The sequence below is a fragment of the Nicotiana tabacum genome, chromosome 17 (genome assembly GCF_000715075.1).
Source record: "Nicotiana tabacum cultivar K326 chromosome 17, ASM71507v2, whole genome shotgun sequence".
NCBI lineage: Eukaryota > Viridiplantae > Streptophyta > Magnoliopsida > Solanales > Solanaceae > Nicotiana > Nicotiana tabacum.
The window spans coordinates 149,971,496-149,993,333 of NC_134096.1; the positions used below are offsets into that span (position 1 = coordinate 149,971,496).

General features: G+C 32.6%; 3 protein-coding genes and 1 non-coding gene across 4 annotated transcripts; 3 read left to right on the forward strand and 1 right to left on the reverse strand.

The window, feature by feature from the left end:
* The first annotated feature begins 736 nt into the window (after positions 1-736).
* On the forward strand, positions 737-2,649 carry LOC107802613 (uncharacterized). Its single transcript, XM_016626144.2, has one exon. It carries the CDS (start codon positions 1,269-1,271, stop codon positions 2,547-2,549), a length of 1,281 nt encoding a protein of 426 aa, XP_016481630.2. The 5' UTR covers positions 737-1,268; the 3' UTR covers positions 2,550-2,649.
* Positions 2,650-16,621: 13,972 nt separating this feature from the next.
* On the forward strand, positions 16,622-19,073 carry LOC107814635 (uncharacterized). Its single transcript, XM_016640081.2, has one exon. The coding sequence runs from the start codon at positions 16,832-16,834 to the stop codon at positions 18,791-18,793; it is 1,962 nt and encodes a 653-aa protein (XP_016495567.2). The 5' UTR covers positions 16,622-16,831; the 3' UTR covers positions 18,794-19,073.
* A 741-nt stretch (positions 19,074-19,814) lies between these two features.
* On the reverse strand, positions 19,815-20,897 carry LOC107814634 (putative protein phosphatase 2C 76). Its single transcript, XM_016640080.1, has one exon. The coding sequence runs from the start codon at positions 20,895-20,897 to the stop codon at positions 19,815-19,817; it is 1,083 nt and encodes a 360-aa protein (XP_016495566.1).
* A 166-nt stretch (positions 20,898-21,063) lies between these two features.
* On the forward strand, positions 21,064-21,134 carry TRNAG-GCC (transfer RNA glycine (anticodon GCC)). Its single transcript has one exon. It is a non-coding gene; the product is annotated as a tRNA-Gly (tRNA).
* The last annotated feature ends 704 nt before the right edge of the window (positions 21,135-21,838 follow it).

Below are 21,838 nucleotides of genomic sequence, written 5' to 3' on the forward strand. Positions count from 1 at the left end.
AACAACGAATGGGGTAATGATAATTCGTCTAAAATTTAGTTGGGCTAAAATTAATTGGTTGATATATGTTAGGTCACGGGTCATAACACTATTTTATGGTCGGAATATAGTTTCCTAGGTAAGGTCTATCATTTGTCTCGTGCAGACTAATTTTTAAGTTCAGGGGCGAAAGCTTTACAAACATTCAGCGTAAGTTTCTCGAAGAATTAACAATTGAATCAAGACAATTTCTCGAAGCAAAATTTGTCCAATAACCAGGAAAGTCAAACATAGAGAGCTAAAATAACACCTTTTCTTTTTCGAAAATATAAAAGAATATCCTTAAACAAATAGCGTGAAACGCAAAGAGAAATTACTGGTAGTAACTTTTTCGAAAGAATCAGAAAGTGGCTCTCTTTAACTGGTCGAAGCAAAGTGATTGCTACTCAATTAAAAGTAGGTGCCTCACAATCAATGCAAGCGCAATTGCTGCTGAGCTAAGTTATTCATGAATCCTTTATTTGCCTATTTTGTTCAGTCATTATGAGAGAATATTTGGTTAGTTACAAGATAAATATATTGAAAGAACAGAACATCAATTAGCTGGAGAACATCGGAAATTAGTAAAATATGTTGTGAAAAAAGAAAATCAGAGCCTGAAATGAACGTTGTTGACTGAGTAACAACCATAAATTGGGACCCTTGTCCCCGCTCTCTGCCTATATAACATTTAATGGCAGTGTCGCAGAGAGCTATCATTTTCCCCTTTTCTTCTTATCTTCAATAAGCAAAATAATGAAATTTACATTTTCCCGTGAGCCTCTCTCACCAAAAGACATTTGTGCCAAATTTAGCGTACTCCTTTGTCTTGAATTGTATGTCTTATTTTGTATTTAAATTGTTCCAAATCATCTCCATCTTTAAATAATTTCTCAAAATATTTTTCAGATATTTTTGAAGACATACTTCTTAATATATTTTATTACTAGTTTTTAATTTAATTTAATGAGCTTTACTTTTTTTTTAATTGACATATATAATACATTTCATATTTTTTCTTCTTTCGTCGTACTAGTGGTGTTGAGAGAGTAAAGAGAATAAAGACAAATACCCCTTAAACTCCTCCTTGCCAAGTGTTCACTTAAGCCTTTCTCACTTTTTCTTCACCTTTCTTTGTGAATATATGCTCGTGAACTCATTTCAAAACCAATCTTAAAGGTGCTTCTTCTTCAATTCTCATTACCCAAAAGGAAGGGGGGAAAAACGAACAGAGAAAAAAGTTTGCAGAAATGGATCGTTCGTTATTCTCTGTATTCTCATCTTCTTCAACTCTCATATTCCTTACAGTTCTCCATGCTCTGTTCTTGCATGCCCATTCAACAACACACTGGCAAGACATTGAAGTCTTGAAACAGTTGAAGAATAGCGTCGACCCCAATTCGGTGACACCTGGCTCATGCCTCATCTCTTGGGATTTCTCAGTAGATCCTTGTGACAATCTCTCCAGTGAAAAATTCACCTGTGGTCTCCGTTGTGACATTGTAGTATCCTCAGTTAGCCGAGTCACTGAACTCGCTCTTGACCAATGGGGTTACTCTGGTTCCCTCTCCTCTGTTTCTTGGAACTTACCTTATCTCCAAACCTTAGACCTTACTAATAATTTCTTCACCGGTTCAGTACCTGACTCGCTCTCAAATCTAACTCGTGTTCAACGACTCACTTTGTCAAGAAACTCCTTCTCTGGTTCAATTCCCAGTTCTCTAGGCTCACTTTCAAACCTTGAACAACTTTACCTTGATAATAATTTCCTTGAAGGAACAATACCCTCAACTTTCAACGGTTTCAAGAATTTAAAAAGGCTCGAATTTCAAGCCAATAAGCTCACTGGCGAGTTTCCCGATTTGGGTCAGTTAAATAATTTGTTTTTCCTCGATGGTAGTGACAATGCTTTCTCCGGCCAACTTCCGGCGACTTTTCCGGAATCTCTCGTCGAGCTTGCAATGAGAAACAACAGCTTAGAGGGTAACATTCCGGCAAGTCTCGCCGGACTGAATTTCCTACAAGTTATTGATCTGAGTCACAACAAACTCAGTGGGTCAGTTCCAGCGAATCTCTTCACCCATCCCTCTCTTGAACAGCTCACACTATCGTATAACCAATACGGGTCGGTTCAACAACCCGGGAACTTTTTACAAAACAGTCAGTTGATTGCAGTAGACTTGAGCAACAATGAGATCCGTGGGTTATTACCCGGGTTTTTGGGTTTAATGCCCAGATTATCATCATTATCACTAGAGAACAACAAGTTGTCGGGTATGATACCGGTCCAATATGCATTAAAAATGGTGCTGCCGGGTCAAGGGGTATCACAATTTGAGAGGCTGTTGCTAGGAGGGAATTACTTATTCGGACCCATACCGGGTCCAATGTTGGAGCTAAAACCGGGTTCAGTAACACTGAGGTTAGGGGACAACTGTTTGTACCGGTGCCCGTTGAGATTATTTTTATGTGAAGGTGGTGAACAGAAGTCATTATCGGAGTGTCAGGCTTTTGGTCCCATCATTCCTTGAATAATGTGACAATCTATTTACTTCGAGGTCCTTAGATTGTTTTTGTACTACTAAGTTTTTTTGTTTGTATATTGTATAAATAAATATTTTTTGGATTTTCCTCCCTGGCTTTTTCTCCAGTACTCTTATATCTTCACATGGGGTTTTAGGTATGGTCTAGATGTAATCTATTGTATATCTTCGGGATGTAGCTTATAGAGAGTTCTTATCTTTGTGAAAATAGGAAAATAAATAAAGATGTGTTATATATTAGAAATATGTTTGGGGAGAATTTATTAGACGACCCGGGATATAATGTATGATGATCTTCAGATGCAAATTAGGTGGAATTCAATTCGTACTTTTAGCAATGATTTCTGAAAAAGCAAAAGTCACACTAGACCGAAGCCCATGCTAGATGGCTACATTATATAGGAGAATGTCTTAAGGTAATTAATTTTGGAATTTTAAGTTATCGGTTGTGAAGTATACTATAACATGTAGCATAACTACCAATATGGTTTTGGGATATATAATATCTTTAGCTTAAAACAAGAACAGTACTAGGATGGACAATAGAGAATTCTGTAGCGTTCTATTTGAATTTCTAGTATTTAAAGACGATAGTGAAATTGTTTATTTTCAACTCTACTTGCGGCTATTGAGACGTGAGACTTGTGTAGTTTTGGGTTGTATGGATAAGAAAGGACGGCGACTAGATTTGAGATTGACGAAAAGTGACATTCAGTTCACATGATTGTCATGAACTATGACGTTCAATTGTCCTGAAAAATTACCCAAATTTACGTATCTACAGCTGCATCATATTGTACTATACTAGCTGTAGTTTCACCCCAACCTAAATTTTTTTTTCTCAAAGAAAAAAACAGAGTAAAATAAAGGGAACTGATGCTCTGATTGCATCTGCAAGGAGCAGAAGCTCCGCCACCTGTTTCGTTGGTGACCTCTCTAAAAATTATATACAAAGAAAAATGATAAATTGCACCAAATCAATAATCCGAGTCAAATTAAAAAAACAAAAAATAAATGTGATTTAGTTTGATATTGGGAAAAAAAATTTGACCATAATTAGTTTGGTTTGGTTTAACTAAAAAAAGTCAAACCAATCCGACATTACATTTATATAATTTTTTAAATATTTTATAAATATAAATATTTATTGTAATGTAATTTATAAATATTTCTTAAACTTTTTCACAATTTTAACTTTTAATATCAATCACAAACTCGCACAAATTCACGCAATCAATCTTCAGAAATATTTAAATAACACTTTGGATGTTTATTAACTAAATATTACGTAATGAAAATGCAATAATAAATAACTAACTACGAGCGGTTTGTAAACAAGAATTGGAATGATCTAAGGTTGTGATTTTCCCTATTGTTGGAACCTTTTCCGCTACGTTTTCTATAAATTCGCCTAAGTCTTCTCTATCGATCATAAGCATTATGACTTCGTAACTCTCTCCTGAGTAATTACCACAATTTACTAGACACATTCTCCCGAATTACGCTAGCTAGCATTAAGTACGGCTCACTTAGATCGCACCAAGGTTTTGTTATCCCTAATCTCACCTTTAAACCCTTCGTATTGATCCCTCATATACGTTAGGAGTGATGTTGTTCAACAACTACCGAAATATGCACTCTCTCCCGAGTAATACATACTAAATAGGCACAGCTAATTGGGGGCCTTTCAATCAACCACATGAATAATATAGTTGAACAAATAGAGAAAATACTACGGCAAATTTATATTAACGTAACAAGAAAATCATCCTTCAATAGGTTCCATCAAAACCCTAGATTAAGAATTTAGCTACTCATACTCATAGTAACAATATCCCAAATATTTTGCATAATTCAATTACAAAGTAAAGATGAGAGGATGTAGAAATCGATGATTCTAACTCCCAACGGTTGATTCCATAAACTATTCTTGCCTCCAGTTGCGAAAGTACTCCAAAGTGGCGTTTTTAGGTCTATTTATATGTGTAGGAAAAGACCTAAACGTGTAGGAAAAATCCTAGTCAAAATCGGAGATGAACTAAGTCTTCAAAACTCGGACTGCGCACACCCAGACCTAGCCTCGCGAGGCCTAACGCCTGGTGGAGCTCGCCCCAGGCCTGGCGTCGCCAGGTATAAAGCCTGGTCAATCTCGCTTATGCCTCGCCTCGCCGGGTCTATCGCCCGCTACACGCCTGGCGTCGCCAGGTATAAGGCCTGCTCTAGGCCTGGCTTCGCCATGTATAACGCCTGGTGTAGGCCTGGCTTCGCCAGCTTCTCCTTTTCAACTGTTCCCGAGCACGCTTTCGACTTTTAAGTATCCCCTTTTCTCTACTTTCATCTCCAATTCACCTAAACATAAAATGGACTTCATTACGAGCAAATAAAGTGTAATTTATCATTAAGGCGTATAAAATGCAAGGCGAATAGTGTGCTAAACCATGAATTATAGCCACACATCAATTATCTTTATTATTAAATATTTTAGTACAATGTTATGACTCGTCTCATATTATTGTGTTATTTTCTTGGAAAATACATTATATAGTTATATTCTACTAGGACTAAAAAAATATTTGGAGCACAAGTTACGTGTTTTATGCTACTAGTTTTTGGGCACGTGCTTTGCGCGTGTACCCTGTCTTAATAAATTAAAATTTTAAAATATCACATTAATATTTTATTAAAAAGTTATTTGATGTATATGATAGAAGTTAAATGAAAAAAAATAAACTCCTAAAAATAATGATTGTTGAACATATTTAGATAACTCTGATAATAATAAGAAACTAAATCTCATAAGAAGTCCTCAATCATCTTAGTCACTATATATTCAACTTAAATATTACCCAATTTTATAATTACATTATTTTAAATTTTGAATACATATCCTTGAGATTTAAGAGTTTTTTTTCTGAATTTTTGTTGGAAAGCTATATATTCTTAAGTTCATTCTAGAAGACTCGAATCTGATTAACAATTAACAAAAGATATTTTTTTTTCTCGTAAAAATTGTACTATTTTTATCAATAAAAAATACTCTAGTAATTATTTTCAAACGATTATAGAAAATAAATCACTATCGCATAAGTAGAATGTATTAATTATATTTTTATTAAACGACTCTTACATGTTTTGAAGATCAAATTTTCTGTCCCTATTCAAGCATATAACCATGTATCCAGATGCATTCGAGTCCGGTCTTTTATGATTATAATGGAATTTTTTGTAGTTGATTCTGAAAGGACTACATTAATATTATTCTAAAAATAGTGAAGACACGAAATTCAATCAAAATTAGAAGAAAAGATGTTTCTACATACTGAAATAAAACATAATGTAACATTATGAAAAAAAAATAGAAATACTCGCAAGCCTAAAACTCTCAAAGATACATAACGTTCCTTGTAGCTTGCAGTACTGGAGAGTGGAGATCACTCTCGTAAGTTCTTACCTTTTGTCCCCTACTTTTGTTTTTCTTAAATATTCTGAATCTTTAAAACCTTTTTCATAATCTTTAATTCATTTGCCAAAAAGACTGTAATAATCCGGTAGAAGACGAATATATGGTGAATATGAAATAGACTAAAGTTGTTTTACATGCAAGTTTCAACGATATTAAAAGTGACTTCACATATTAACGTTCATAGTCAAAACATTGAAATAGTAGATTTAGAACAAGTAAAAAGGACATTTATATTTGTTGGATCTTTATCGTTGTTAGAATACTATCATCCTCCTTGTAAGCGCTCTAGCTGCTTTCTAGTAAGAACAAAAATATTTATCTTACGCCAATGTCTAAAATCAATATGAATTCATTAATAAAATATAGGGACAAAATAAACTTAAATTAATAAGATATTTAATTGAAATGAGTTGCAATGCCTAACTAATTTTCTGTAACGAACTACATTTATGAATGAGTTATTATCACTTTTAGCATGTGCCAGAAATTATTTACATTCGGTAGCCGAAAAGTGTATAAAGTTTATATAATTTTTGTATATATATAATATTTATATATATACAAAAATTATATAAACTTTATACATTTTTTCGGCTAGCGAATATAAATATATATTTTTCGGCTATTATTTTGAGAGCGGCTATACAGTGTCATTTTCCATTAATGATCCAAACAACTTGTACAAAATGTAAATAAGTCAATTTAAAATGATAATTGTATATGAGATATTGTAAATAATAATCACGACATGACAACATTTAATATTGCAATTATCTATTAAGAATAACATAACTTCAAGAACAAACGAAAGGTTATAAAATTTACCTCAAAGCACGAGCAAGTTTACCTTTGCCGACACTATCAAAATTCTTTTAATGAAATATTGAGCTCCTCTTTATACTAAATGGCTTTTGTTTAAAAGTTTAAAAATCAACGTAAGTAAAATTATAATCGCTAAATTAATCATAAACCTAAAGTGATATTAATGGCTGAATTTTGCAGTTTTCGTAAAAGAAATTAAATCTAAAAAGAAGCGTTAAATCTAAACAAAGAAAAAATACGTCAAAAAATATTTAGACACAATGTCAATTCAACAACAACAATAAAAGTTATGCCTCGGTCCTAAATTTTTTAGTTTTTCCACCAAAAAGAATTAGTCCATGCCAAACCGAAACAAAGAAAAGGATCTAAACCTAAATAAAGGAAACCTGTATTCTAAAAAAAAGGGCAATTTTTTGGTTTTCCTCTACAAAAAGAAAATAATAGTGAATCCTAAAACTAAACAAAGAAAAGACGTGGCAATTTTTTATTTTTCCAATCAAAGAAAAATTAGTGAATCGTATACCTAAACAAAACAAAAGAATACCTAGAAAAAGTAAGACGTAGCATTAATTAGTAACCTTAATTGACAGAAAAATCCAAAAATTTATAATGAATCCAAAGCCTAAATAAGAATAAGTTGTACTCAACAGAAAAAGGCAACAAACGACAGTTTTTGGTTTTCTTTTCCAGAAAAATAATTAGTATTTACAATTACAATTTTATCCACCCATAGAATACATTTACGAAGGGTAAAAAAGTCAGTCAACATTTCGATAGGGAATTCATGTTTTTAATATAGTACTAGTCTCTACGTTCGTGCAATGTACGGATATCATTTGTCAAATATTATAACGCGTACCAAAAATAAAAATAACTTTTAATTGCATATATACTATAAAATTAATCATGGATATGAACGAATTTTAATAACCAATTCCTTAAAATATTTTGTTTTACATAATATAACATATAGTCTAGTAAACCTATTAACCTTATAAAAAAAAGTTAATTAAACTCATCAATAAAGTTTTAACGCAATCACATGACAAAACGAAACTATTTGGAATCACATAGTTAGAGATTAAAATTGTAAAATCACGTTAAGAATACAACAATACCTTCTTTTTTTATGCAAAAATTTACTTTAGTTCAGCCTTAATGATTCATGTTATGGAAGTTATTCTTCTTATTTTAAGATTCATTAATGACAAAGTCTAGATTGATTAATTTTAATACGTCTCCAATATTAAAATTGATTGACTATTTAGAAACAAATCTCATTAACAACTATCTTAAAAGAAGCAGTTTAATGCAATCTAACTTATTTATTGTATCACATCAGTTTCCGAAAGTAGTTCTTATTTGAACTTTTTTTCTTCGCTTGATTGAAACTATAAGATATGGGAATTGATTAAGACTTAAGAGCCTGTTGGAATTTCCTTCAATAAAAGAACTTTAAACCCGAAAAGAATTGAAATTCTTAGTCAATTCGTTCAAAGTTATGTGCTTTCCATCTCTGAAAGGTTAGAAAGATGAGAATACATGTTTTTTCTGGTCCGAGAGAATATATATGTTTCAATATAATAAGGAAAGGACAAACTTTATTAAGGGTAAAATATATGGCAAAACTTAGAAGATTTCGGGCTCTAAATATTAGGCAATGATATAAAATTGTTTTATATTCAAAATAACAATTTTATTTAGTATACAATACCTTCAGAGACAATCAATTTTGTAGGCTTGGTAGGCTACGTTCAAGATATACCAAAAGTATTTGACCCAAAATCAACTTTGTAGGCTTGGCGTATATGTAGTTTAATTTAAATCGAAAAAAAGTTTCAGCTTTAGGTGATTTGCGATTATATCCTTAAATTATACAAATATTTAAGGGTATAAAAGTCGATCAATATTTTGGGATATTTTAGTCGTTCAACATTTAGCATAGATTATTCGTGCTTTTATAATAATATAGATAGACTAGTCTATATGTTCGTGCAATGCACGAGATATCTTGTGCTAAATATTAAATATGTACCAAAAGTAATACACGTTTAATTGCGTAAACTACTTGTTATTAATATATGAAGTTCATTATAATTAGTTCCTTGAAATAAAAGAATATTAATATATAATTGAAACCAACTTATTAATAAATTTTATCATAATTAAAGGATAAAATTAGTTGCAAGTAGATATATTTCAAATTAATATATTAAAATTGGTAAAAAGACGACTAACTTGATAACGATAGTAGATAAGAGCATGAACGCAAAACCCTATATTTTCTCATATTAATTTATTCGTGTGTTATCTTTCAATATATTACGAACAATCGTCTCTTTCAAAGTTCTACACGTAAAACTAACAAAAAGCAATATACTTACGTACATGTCAATGTTCACACACACTCAATTTATATTTTTATACATAAAAATTAGAACAAATCAACCCAACCCACCTTCAACAGAGATAGAAGCACAAGAGTATTGCCAACGTATAATATGTAGTGACACAGGTTTAACACAACCGTAAATAGAGAAGGAAGCACGGGAATATGCTAAAAGTAAAAATATTACCAAAACTTAAATAACTCCTTGGTACTGATTTTCTGTTCTTCCTTAAATTTAGCCACCACACTTTTTTCTTGCTAACCCCATAAATAATCTAATACTAATTTTTTGATATGATATTAAAAACGTCTTATAAGCATGTGAATAATATGAATCCTATTAGCAAATAAATTCGTTGAAGAATATGAATCCTAGTGTGCATTGTATATAAATTCTAGTTATTACAATTCTATCCAATATGAAATGATTTCTTTTTGAGAAACCTGCAATATTGAGGGCATAAAAGTCTATTAATATTTCAGGGATATATTTGTCATTCAACATTTAGTATAAATTATTCGTGTTTTTATAATAAATATAGATAAATATAAATATAGATGAAGACTTTACCGGAAACAAATCGAAAACCCGAAAAATCGGAGAAAAATCGAAATTGAAAAACTCGACTTTGTTGGTTTGATTTGGTTAATAGATTTAAAAACCTCGACACTATTGGTTTTGTTTGGTAATTAAAAAATTCAAACCAACTCGACCTAAGTACACCTCTAGTTTTCATTGCCTGCATTCTTTAATTTTCTACAATATCTATTTAGGTTAGTAGTTAATTAGGGTCTGTTTAGTGTTTGAGTTAGAAATTGAAGTTGAAAAAAAGTTTAAGAAAGTTAAAGTTGTATTCAGACATAAAATTTATGCCAAAAAGAAAAAATTTGTGGAAGTTTAAATTTGTGAGTGATATTCATTATTCCCTTGAAATACACCTTTGAATCAATATTTCAATTTTCTATGAAGTCCATCGACTTATGTACAATATTTGTATCCAATTTGCCAATATTAAAGGTTCAATATGTTGCAAAAAGTGAAATACTAGACAAACGGGCTAATATTGGATACACCTTTAAGTCACTAAGTAGGGGTTTGGACATAAGAATAGTAAAATTCAGAAAAAAAACTATAAAAAAAAATTAAGTGAAAATAGTATTTGAAAATTAGAATTGTGTTTGGATATGAATATAATTTTGGGCTATTTTTAAATTTTTGTGAGTGATCTGAAGTTAATTTTGAAAAACAACCTTTTGAAGTTTTTCAAATTTTCAAAAATTTCCGAAATTCATGTTCAAGTGAAATTTGAAATTTTTATGGCTAAATACCGATTTCGAAAAAAAGTAAAAAATATCCGAAAAAAATAAAATTTTATTTATGGCCAAACGGGCCCTAAGTTGATATTAATTTCATTTGAAATTAAAATAACATTGTAATTTTTAAATTTCATTACCAAATCACTATTTGGAACTAATGACTTCAACAATTGAAACATTGAAGCAATAATTTCATGACGAAACAAAATTATTTCCTCGCAAAACAGAGGTCAGTGAGTACATAAGTGCTACCTACATCCAGTAAAAAAATACTTTTCCGTCGTTATAAAACAAAATGCAAGAGTGTGATGGGGCCAACCGGCGAAGTGTTTGTATGATTTATGTGGAGTATTGGGCCTTAGATGATTTTCGATTTGAAACTTTTGGTTATCTATACTAATTTTAGAATTGATTTACCCTCACTATAGGTTTTAACTTAATTACAAATTCATATACAAATTATCAATTTTATACAAAAAAAATGTATTAGATTTTAATCTTCCATACTTTCTCTCCCTCTTCCATTCCAAAACTAAAATTATAAATTTAAAAGAAGAATGTTTGTCCTCTTTCTCCTCAACTTCAGCCTTACCTTTACTAGAACAAAGTGATTTGGTATCAAGCAATTCTATTATGTTTTTTTTTCCATGTTAAACAATGAACGAATTATCACTTTTGAACGAGGGAAGATCGTTAATTTCTTGTAGTTTTTTGGAATCAATAAACAAAATAGTATTAATCATAAGGGAGTAGATTGAATTTGAAACTATATTAATCTATTAGAAAACTTAAAAGTTTTAAATTTGAAAATCGAAATTTGCAAAATTTTATTTTCTTTTGGATTGGGTGTTGTTGCAAATGATTGAGAATATCTTTTGGAGTTTATATCTTAATTTAGAGACAATTTGGTGAAGATTCGAGGTGATTTTGGTTGAAATTTCAGATTGAAACTCGAAAAAGAATACATAAATAAATTGTATGTAAATTATAATTTTTAAGCGAATTCTGTACAACATTTAAGTTGTAGATAAATTTAGATTTTGACCGAATTTGTATATACTGAATATCTGAGGCTTTAATTTTGGAATGAAAATGGGTGTTAAAAAACAAAGGGAATTCATTAGGCAAATAGAAAACAAACTTCAGCTGGATTACGTAGCCATTAGGCACATGCTCTGTCCAAGGTCCTATGAATCTACAGAATTCTCAATAATTTCTTAAAATCCCATTCCCAGGTCCCCCGTGGGTTGTCTTCATCAACATAAATAAACAGTTTACTGCTTTAATTTGTTGTTGCGGTGGTAGTCGTGATCATTTCCGTACCCTTGAAACAAAACCGATCCAAATGATTATATCTCTGCACATGCACAATTTGTCTACGCCCCAATGATCAACTTGTAAAATATTAATGGATAATTCAAATAAAAGTGAAATTATTGAGATACAAGATAATTCAATACATATTACATGTAGTTTAAAATTTAATTTAAATACTACTTAAATATTCAACTATCACCTCTAGTATGTTCTCATAAATGATCTATTAATGCATTACGAAGTGCAAAATGAGTATCTTTATCCTTAATTTTTTTGTGTCGACCTAAAAATTGTTCAAATAGATGATTTTCATCTACTGCCATTTTCACTATTGGAGTTTGACCTTCCCAAGCATTTATACTGTTGGAAGGACCTTCCCAAGGTCCCTACTAAATTATTATGTTATTTAATGTAGTTTCAATTTTTATGTATTTTTAATTTAAAGTATTTTCAATTTTAATGTATTTTTATATAATGTATTTTCAATTTTCACTTTTCAATTTTAGCAACATCTTGTATGTTATATTTGCACCATTCATTTTTGTGATGGTTATATATTTTTTATACAATTATAACTTATAATAAAATTAATTTACAATTTTACATAAAAATAATATATGTACGAAAATTAATTTATCAAAATTATAAGCCAAAATTAAGATGTAAAAATAATATTATAAAGATATTACATAAACATAATTAGTTATATATAATATGACAAATTAAAAGGGTTAAATAATAAAAAAAATAATAAGGAATAGTGATGGAGTAGATGAATAGTGTCACACCAAGTCTGGAGTAACACTATTCACCCTCCAAAACGGAGGTAAATTTGGAGGTGGGTTGGAGCAAAATTACTCCATTTTTAACTTTAAAATGGAGTTTGGGGCAAAAATGGAGTAGGGTTGGAAATGGCCTCATACATTGCAAATATCAAACATTTATAATAAATTTTGTACAAAACTTTAGGTGTCTTCGGAATTTCATGATTTCCACAATATGTATAACAATGATCAATTTTCAGACTGGATTTGTTGTTGTTGTTGTGATTCGTTGTAGGAAGTGGTCAACAACTATTTCTTTCTTCTTTTGTCCTGCTGAAGTTAGAGAAACTGTGGAATTTTCTCTCTTTTTCAGTATTCGCAATCCATTTATGTTTTGAAGGAGAAAACCTAAGTATTTCGCTTATGGATTTAAGTGAGGACAAGTTCATGAATACTTCCCTGTTTTTATTCCCCAAAAGATAAAGTCAAGATAGTGTGCTCCCACATGCTTTTCCGAATAAATACTACTCCATGTACTAACTTGTAATGATCAACTTTTATGTTAACAAGCGACTCCAAAAAGACTAGAGATTTGGAATAGACGGAGTATGAGTTAATTTCAATGATGGTTATTGAATTATTTTTTAATTTCACTAAAGTCATATAACTATTTTTTGTCATTTAAAAATAATTAAATTTTATCATTGTCACTTAAAAGTCATTTTGCCTCAAAACCCTATCATAAATATGACATGGCATTAAATTTATGATAAAAATTCAAAAATAAATGACACATAAGTTAATATGGGCCATACCCATTTTAGATCCATTTATCCTTTAATGTGATTTAATCCATAATCCAAATGAGTTTCGATAAAAAAAAAAATTAATTCCATATTAGTTTAAAATGATTATCCTATACTACAAAGTTTTATCTTTTATGTCACAGTACATTCATAATTATTCTATACTAAAATAATTTATGCTAGAAAATTCTTATCTTGTTTGTATGCTCCATCCGAGTCATTCATAATTATTCTATACTAAAATAATCTATGCTAGAAAATTCTTATTTTGTTTGTATGCCCTATCCGAGTCATTTTAAAATACTATTGTATACGGTAGTAATTTTAGCTTCAATAGAGTTATAAAATGACTCAGATGGGGCATACAAACAAGATAAGAATTTTCTAGCATAGATTATTTTAGTATAGAATAATTATGAATGTGTTGTGACAGAAAAGAAAAACTTTGTAGTATAGGATAATCATTTTAAACTAATGTGGAATTAATATTTTTTTATCGAAACTCATTTGGATTATGGATCAAATCACATTAAAGGATAAATGGATCTAAAATGGGTATGACCCATATTAGCTTATGTGGCATTTATTTTTGGATTTTTATCATAAAATTTAATGCCATGTCATATTTATGGTAGGAGTTTGAGGCAAAATGACTTTTAAGTGACAATGATAAAATTTAGTTACTTTTAAGTGACAAAAAATAGTTATATGACTTTAGTGAAATTGAAAGAAAGTTCAATGACCATTAGTGAAATTAACCCATTGAGTAATGAGTAAACTTTTCTTTGGAAATAAGTAATGTTTGTTTATTATAGTGCGCAATAGGGGAGGGAATAAAATCTATATTTACGACAGGGGAAATCTTAATTAATATGAAAACGTAGAACCTAAGCTATTATTTAGCTTTCTTGTAATGGACTGCTTTGAATTATCACCCTTCAAATAAAACTTTCTAGTAGCAGTATTTTATATCATGGGTTACGTTAGAATAGTGAAGCCTCCAATCTTGAAATGAAGCTGCATTACAGAAGTCAAAATAATACATTTCAATACCGTCAACATTTATTATCTAAGGCAACTGCACTACTAGTGTTAAGAAAATCCAGAAAATCGTTCACGAGAAAGAGGTCCTTGAATCAAGGAGGAATGGTTTTCATTCCTCCCTTTCTGGTAAAGTTGCTAAGCTCAAGAAACTCCACCATAAGCAATTATGATCATATCCTCAACTGTTCTAGTCCTGGTTATTTGCACTATCCAGATGAATGGGACCAATAATCACTCATTATAATCATAAATGCCCTTTCTTTCCGCAACTGGTGGCACATGCTATTTGCTGCATAAATTAAATTGGTAGTCTGGTTCGGACTATGCTTGCAAATCATATGATAGCATTGAATTGATTTTCTAATGAAAAGAGTGTAATTACAGCTACGTGTAGGCCTAAGTAGACACCCTTCAACAAAGGCGTCACGCGAAATATTAGCACTACTTAAAAATAATGCAAAGTAAATATCAATATCCCCGTGTAGTTTACAAACTATTACACATTGAGGGTTTACCCGATGCGTACAACGTGCTCACCATATGATATTCATCCGAAGGATAGAGGCCGTGATAAAGGCTGCGAATTTTTATGGGGTTCCAAAAAAAAAAAAATATTAATATGAGACAATTAATATAGTTTTAGAACCTCTACTGCTCCACACCAAACACTAAATACAAACATAAGTTGCGATAATAGGCACACACGAGACAGAACAAACTCTTGCTTACTCCACTGGGACTAAGGGTCATGAATCCTGAGACGGACCTACCCTTAGGTAGGGGATCATCGATTATCGGTAATTTCAGAAACAATATATGTATATATGTGTATATATATATATATTAAATAATAGGTATAATTTGATTAGCACCCTAAAACTTAAAGTTTAGGCAGCTGCATTGATTGATTTGGGAGGGTACAACTTAACTTTTAATATGCTGTCCGAGTTCAATTCTCGCTCCAGTATTTGTTCAAATTTTTATTAGATAGTGATTCCCTGCCATTTTCAAATCCTGGATCCGCATTTGGTCATGATCCACCATTTCCATTCCCCACCTCATTTTCAACTGCAAGTTGATTGCTGGTTATCCTATAATTTACATGATCCCTGATATACCATTTCGGGCAATATGAGTCATCTCCCACTTGCTTCCAAGACTCAATAACGATACCATACATTTCTTGTGTGGATGAGTGAAATAAACAGTACTATATCCTACAAAGCAGTAAGAAAATCTAAAATATTTCACACAGTAATGCTAAATATGTTACTAACAGCCGCAGAGGCGTATCTGGGGTATGAGTTCACTTAAACTCATACTCCTCTTCCTAAATCATGTATAATAATGTCATATTTCTTCAAAATTATTTAAATATATGTGTGCGCACTCATGCTCAAAGACTCCTATGATGCAATTATTATTGGGTGCACCTCTACAAGTGATATTGACAGTTCAAATCCCACTCCAAACGGTCTTGTTTTCGATACGGAGTATAGATATATATGTGAAACTTACTAAAATTTTAAAAAGAATATAATTTTGAATCTTTAATTTCAAAAGTGTAGTGAATTCATGGTAATAGATAAAAGTTAAACCCGTCAAGTATAAATTCTAAATCTACCTCTTCATAACAGTGCACTCATCATTTTGAAATCCTGGATCCGCCTTTGAACGGCCGTGGTTTTCAAGATTTGCGGTAAAGTGGTTTCCCATTTGGACTTTTGTAAGGAGAAGCATATGGGTTAACCGGGTTCGTTTGTCATTGGCTAGATAATAACTCGTTTACTTGGAGGATAGTACTGATCGTAGTTAGATTCCACTAGAAGCACCAGACAAAATGCAGAAAAAGAATAGAAAAGAAAAAGTGGTCGGGGCAGGGAGGAAAACCTTGAAGTAATTTCTGTACTTTTTCAATTTTTTAGCCAGTAATTTCCGATTAATTTCATGTAATATCAAATCCTCGGTCATTTAATTTTCTCAGCAATTCACACATAACTCAGTTACGTTAAAGTGATAAAAAGTTTGATCTCAATCACTTATTTTAATGTGACAATAATAATATTGTAACTTTACTATTATAGTGGTTAAAGTTCGATGACTATACCAGCTATATAAATCCTAACGAGTGACCGAGTGACATACGTAAATTCATCTCATGCCAACTCAAAGTAAGAGAGATAGTGTTTTAAGTTAAAAGATTTCAATTAAACAATAGGAGCAACATATTCTTATTAAGTGCAAGACCTATCTAATCTATTCTACCAGTGTAATCTACTCAAACCGCATGAGGCAACTGTTTACAGCTACCCTTAATTCAATACACATCCAGTTTCCTAACCTCAATCATGTACATTATTTTCAAGTCCAGTAATCATAGAACACTTATGGGCATCTGGGGTCGGAGAAAAACTTTCTTGTTCATCTTCTTTTACATTCTTTTGGTTCCATGTCAGTTAGAAGCTTGTCATCTGGTAGATAAAATAGCGTTGTTAGAATTCAAGCAAAAGATTACCTTTGATCCTTCAAAATTGTTTCATACATGGACATCTACAACTGATTGCTGCAAATCTTGGGAAGGTATTGCTTGTGATTCCTCTGGCAGGGTTGTCAATGTCTCTCGCCCTGGCCTTTCTTCAGGCGACGACTTCATTATCGATACTTCAATTTCTGGAACTCTTTCTCCTTCTCTTGCTAAACTCTCTTTTCTTGAAAGGCTTGACCTTAGTAATCTCAAGGACTTGACAGGGCCAATTCCACCTGAATTTGGCAAGCTATCGCGCTTGAGTTGCCTCTTTCTTGATACAAACAAGCTTTCCGGTTCTATACCTGCCACATTTAAATATCTACACCAGCTGAAGAAGCTCTATCTTAGTGATAATAATATTTCTGGTACTATTCCTTCAAATATTTTTGATGGTTTCCTTTCACTATCTGAACTTGGTCTTTCAGGAAATCAATTTTCAGGTCCAACACCATCTTCAATTGGGAATTTATTATCATTAACCAAGCTTGATATGAGTCACAATAAGTTTTCTAGAAGCATTCCAGACAGTACAGGAAAGCTCAAGAATCTTGAATATGTTGATTTGTCTGAAAATCAGTTATCTGGAAAGATTCCAAACTCAATTGGAAATCTTTCCAAATTAGTCCTGATGTATCTGAATCAAAACCAACTTACAGGAAAAATTCCTTCATCAATATCTGGTCTTAGCTCATTGGTATTCTGCCGTTTATCAGAAAACCAGCTGAGTGGCAGTATCCCACCTTCAATTGGCAATCTTCCAAAAATCCAAAGGCTAATATTTGAGAACAATAAGTTCAGTGGGAAACTTCCTGCAGCTCTTGGACATCTTGCAACTCTCACTGACATGTTCTTTTCCAATAATCTTTTTACTGGCAAAATCCCATCAAGTTTTGGCAATCTACAAAGCCTCCAAACACTAGACTTGTCAAGAAATAAGCTAAGTGGAGAAATTCCTCATCAGCTTGTAAAACTAGTGAGGTTACAGACTTTGGATCTGTCATTTAATCCTCTGGGGCTTTCAAGAATACCAAATTGGTTCAAGAAACTAAAAGTGTTTCGGCTAATTTTAGCAAAGACTGGAATCAGAGGGCAACTCCCTAGTTGGTTGGCTTCATCATCATTCTCAACACTTGATTTGTCAAGCAATGGTTTGACAGGACAATTACCTAAATGGATTGGAAATATGACCAGCCTTTCATTCTTGAATTTGTCGAATAACGCCTTCCATTCATCAATCCCTGATGAATTCAGGAACCTGTCACTGCTGATGGATCTTGATCTTCACTCCAATAAATTTTCAGGCAACTTGAGAGCAATTTTCTCAAAGGAATTTCAGGATCCTCTCGGCTGCTACAATTCTATTAATCTTGCATACAACATGTTCAAGGGACCATTAGATGAAAACAGTGGAAATGAACCAGTAATGACATCTATTGTGTCACTTAGTTTGTCACACAATCCATTGACAGGGCACATGCCGAAATCATTTGGAAACTTGACAAGCTTGCAGGAGATTAAATTAGCAGAAAATGGACTATCAGGTGGGATTCCAAAAGAGCTTGGGAATGCCAAGGAATTGAAAATAATTTTACTTTCAAATAATGATTTGGGAGGTGCAATACCAGAAGAAGTTCTGAATTTGAAGGAGCTTCAAGAATTTGATGTATCAAGAAATAAACTAAGTGGTAAAATCCCTCCCCATAAAGCCAATATTCCAAAGTCTGCATTTTTTGGAAATCGTGGCTTGTGTGGAGCTCCTCTTCCTCCTTGTAAACACTCATAGTATCTGCTAAGGGGAAACCTTCAAAGACAATATTTTCCTCTTCTTTATTTGTTTTACATTTTCATCATTTGATAGTTCACCTGTATGCATTGTATTTCAATTGTAGTCACTCAATACATGAGAATTAAATGTTATTCTGACCACCCGAGTATGTTTTCTTCCTTTTGTTTTTTAGGACAGATTCTAATCTGGCATTAGGAGCCTATAAAACAAGTGGACAGATGCTACTGTCCTTTCCCAGTTGGTATTTTGTTAACAGGGTATTGTATAAAATATGAAACAGTGTTGTTATTCTCTTTGGTTACCAAATTAGAGTTACCTTTTGTCTATATGACTTTTCAGATAACATCCAGTTCCTTTTAAGTAGTTTTACTAGTACTATTTTTTAAGAGCAAGCATACTAGAATGTACAGACAGAAAATGAATGTCAGATTCTCACTTGCTGTGGAAATACGTTTACTACCCAACAAGATTAGAGTTGCAACTACAATTCTATGCTGGTATTCAATGAATGCAAACCAACTTTTTTCCGACAACAACAACAACATCAGCAAACCCAATGTAATCCCATAAGTGGAGTCTGGGGAGGATAGTGTGTACACAGACCTTACACCTACCCTGAGCAGGTAGAGATCCTGTTTCCGATAGACCCCTCGGTTCAAGGAAAGATGAAAAACAAGCAGTAGCAACAGACAATAATAACAACAAGATAGCAAGAAAGTTGAAACGGAAGAAAAAGCAGGTAGTAATAGAAATCTAAAAATAAGAAAGTACAAGACTAACACTAATACTATTGGTATGGACAAGGAACACTCACGACTACCCACTAACCTTCTACCCTAATTCTCGACCTCCACACCCTCCTATCAAGGGTCATGTCGCCATATCCTGCCTAATCACCTATCCTCACTACTTTTTTGGTCTACCTTTACATCTTCTTAGACCCATCAAGGCCAACTTTTGCCCAGACAGCACTAAGATTTTTCTAAAACCTCTAGATATCAATGGAACCAAAAACAGCTCAAAAATAATCAACTACAGGAGAAACCCTCTCTACTCCTAATTGAACCAAAACAACAGATAAATTATCGCTGCTGCCTTCTAAAAATGCTTTCTGAACAAGTTGTTGAGCCAATAATGATGTATCTGAATTGTCCTCTGCTTGATTTATAAAGTCACAGACTTTTTGGGGACTTAAGCTTTCAAATATTCCATCAGAAGCCACCACCAAATACTCATCCTCTGAAGTTAAATGTAGCCAATCAGTCACCTCAGGAGTAGCAATAATGCCATATTTTTTCAAAGAAACATCACCTATAGCTCGAGTCATAGGGAAGTGTCCCATTAGCAGATCAGGAACATTATTATTATAACTATGAGTAAATACTCCTCCAGAAGCTTCAACCCTAGCCCTCTCCTCCAACCTATATGCATTATGATCTCTCGTCAACTCCTTAGCCGAAGAACCAGAGCAAATAAACGCCTTCGAATCGCCAACATTTGCAACTAAAACATGACTATTGTTATATATAACAGCAACAACAGCAGTAGATCCCGAATAAAGTTCATGTTCAAGAGCTACCTTAGAGAATTCTGCATCAATTTCCTCAATGGTTTGTACTAATGATGAATTTAGGAATTCCCTATAGTTAGAAGATTGTTCAGCGTAACTCTTAAGGATAAACTTTTCCAAAAAGAGCTTTGACGCCATGTCACTAGCAGCCGATCCAATATGACCATCAAATACGGCGACCACGCCAACGCCTACTACATCAAGGCCGCCATCATCGGGCTTAAAGAAAGGAATACTAAGATCAAGGTTGCATGTTACTCGATCTTCCTGGTATTTCCTTCTTCCTTGGATCGAGGCAAATTCACAATCTTGAGTTGAAATATCTGATAAATCAACAGAGTAGTTTGCTTTGACAAGCTTTTCTTCAGGTTTAGGTTTAAACTTGGCTACTAAAATAGGGTTGTTCGTCAAAATTGCAATAACGCAGGCAATTAAAGATCCATATATGATAGTAATACTCACCCTCTTCCAATTAGTTCTTAATTGTTTTTTCTTATCTAAACAGGGAACAGCATCCATACGTTGGGCCATCTCAGCGACAAAAAATACGCATAGATGATGAATCCTATAGCCCTAGCGGCGTTGCCTTTTATAAGAATTTGGATGCTACTATGCAATAGCCAATATGCATCATGCATGTAGCCCAACTGTTAATCGCATATATTATAAATTGTATTTACAATTAAATAAAGCAAAAGCACCAGTGGTCTAGTGGTAGAATAGTACCCTGCCACGGTACAGACCCGGGTTCGATTCCCGGCTGGTGCAACAGCATTTTTTAATTCACATAGAGAAATTATTTTTGGAAATTAAAATAATCTCCAAGGATGTTGCGAGAATCGAACTCACATCCACCCGCACCCGAAGCGAATCATTCCACTAGACCAAACACCCAGTTGGGACACACTAATAACTTTGTTTGTAATTACCAACATATATTCCTATCCGTTGATACCATTCAATGTTCGTTTCTGCAACTACACGATGGTCTGAGGGTTCAAGGTTGAAGTGGACTGTAGGAGTTGGATACCTTAGGTTTCTGCTATTATGCACTCCCCCAGTGGTGGAGGCAAGATTTTTATTAAAGTGAATCAAAATATAAAGAAACAAATTCACCAAGAAATCAAGGGTGTCATTATATAGTATATATACATATTTTTTAAAAATTACGAACTAAACAATATAGTTTTCTGACAAAGGGTGTCAGGCTGACACCCCTTGGGTGCATGTGGCTCCGCCACTAACTCCCCTTTACAACTAATTTAGGTTGGTGTAACAAAGTATTTTTAGTTGATGTTAAAAGAAAGCATCTTTCAATGCGCACATTTTGTTGAATGTAACAAATCAGTATGAGATTCTTGCAGATTTGGCTAAGTTGCACGGGGAGGTCTAAGTTAATTAAGTTAAATGACATTTTAGGACTTCACCCTGGGCCTACATTCTTTAAACTCGACACGACTGATAACTTAGTA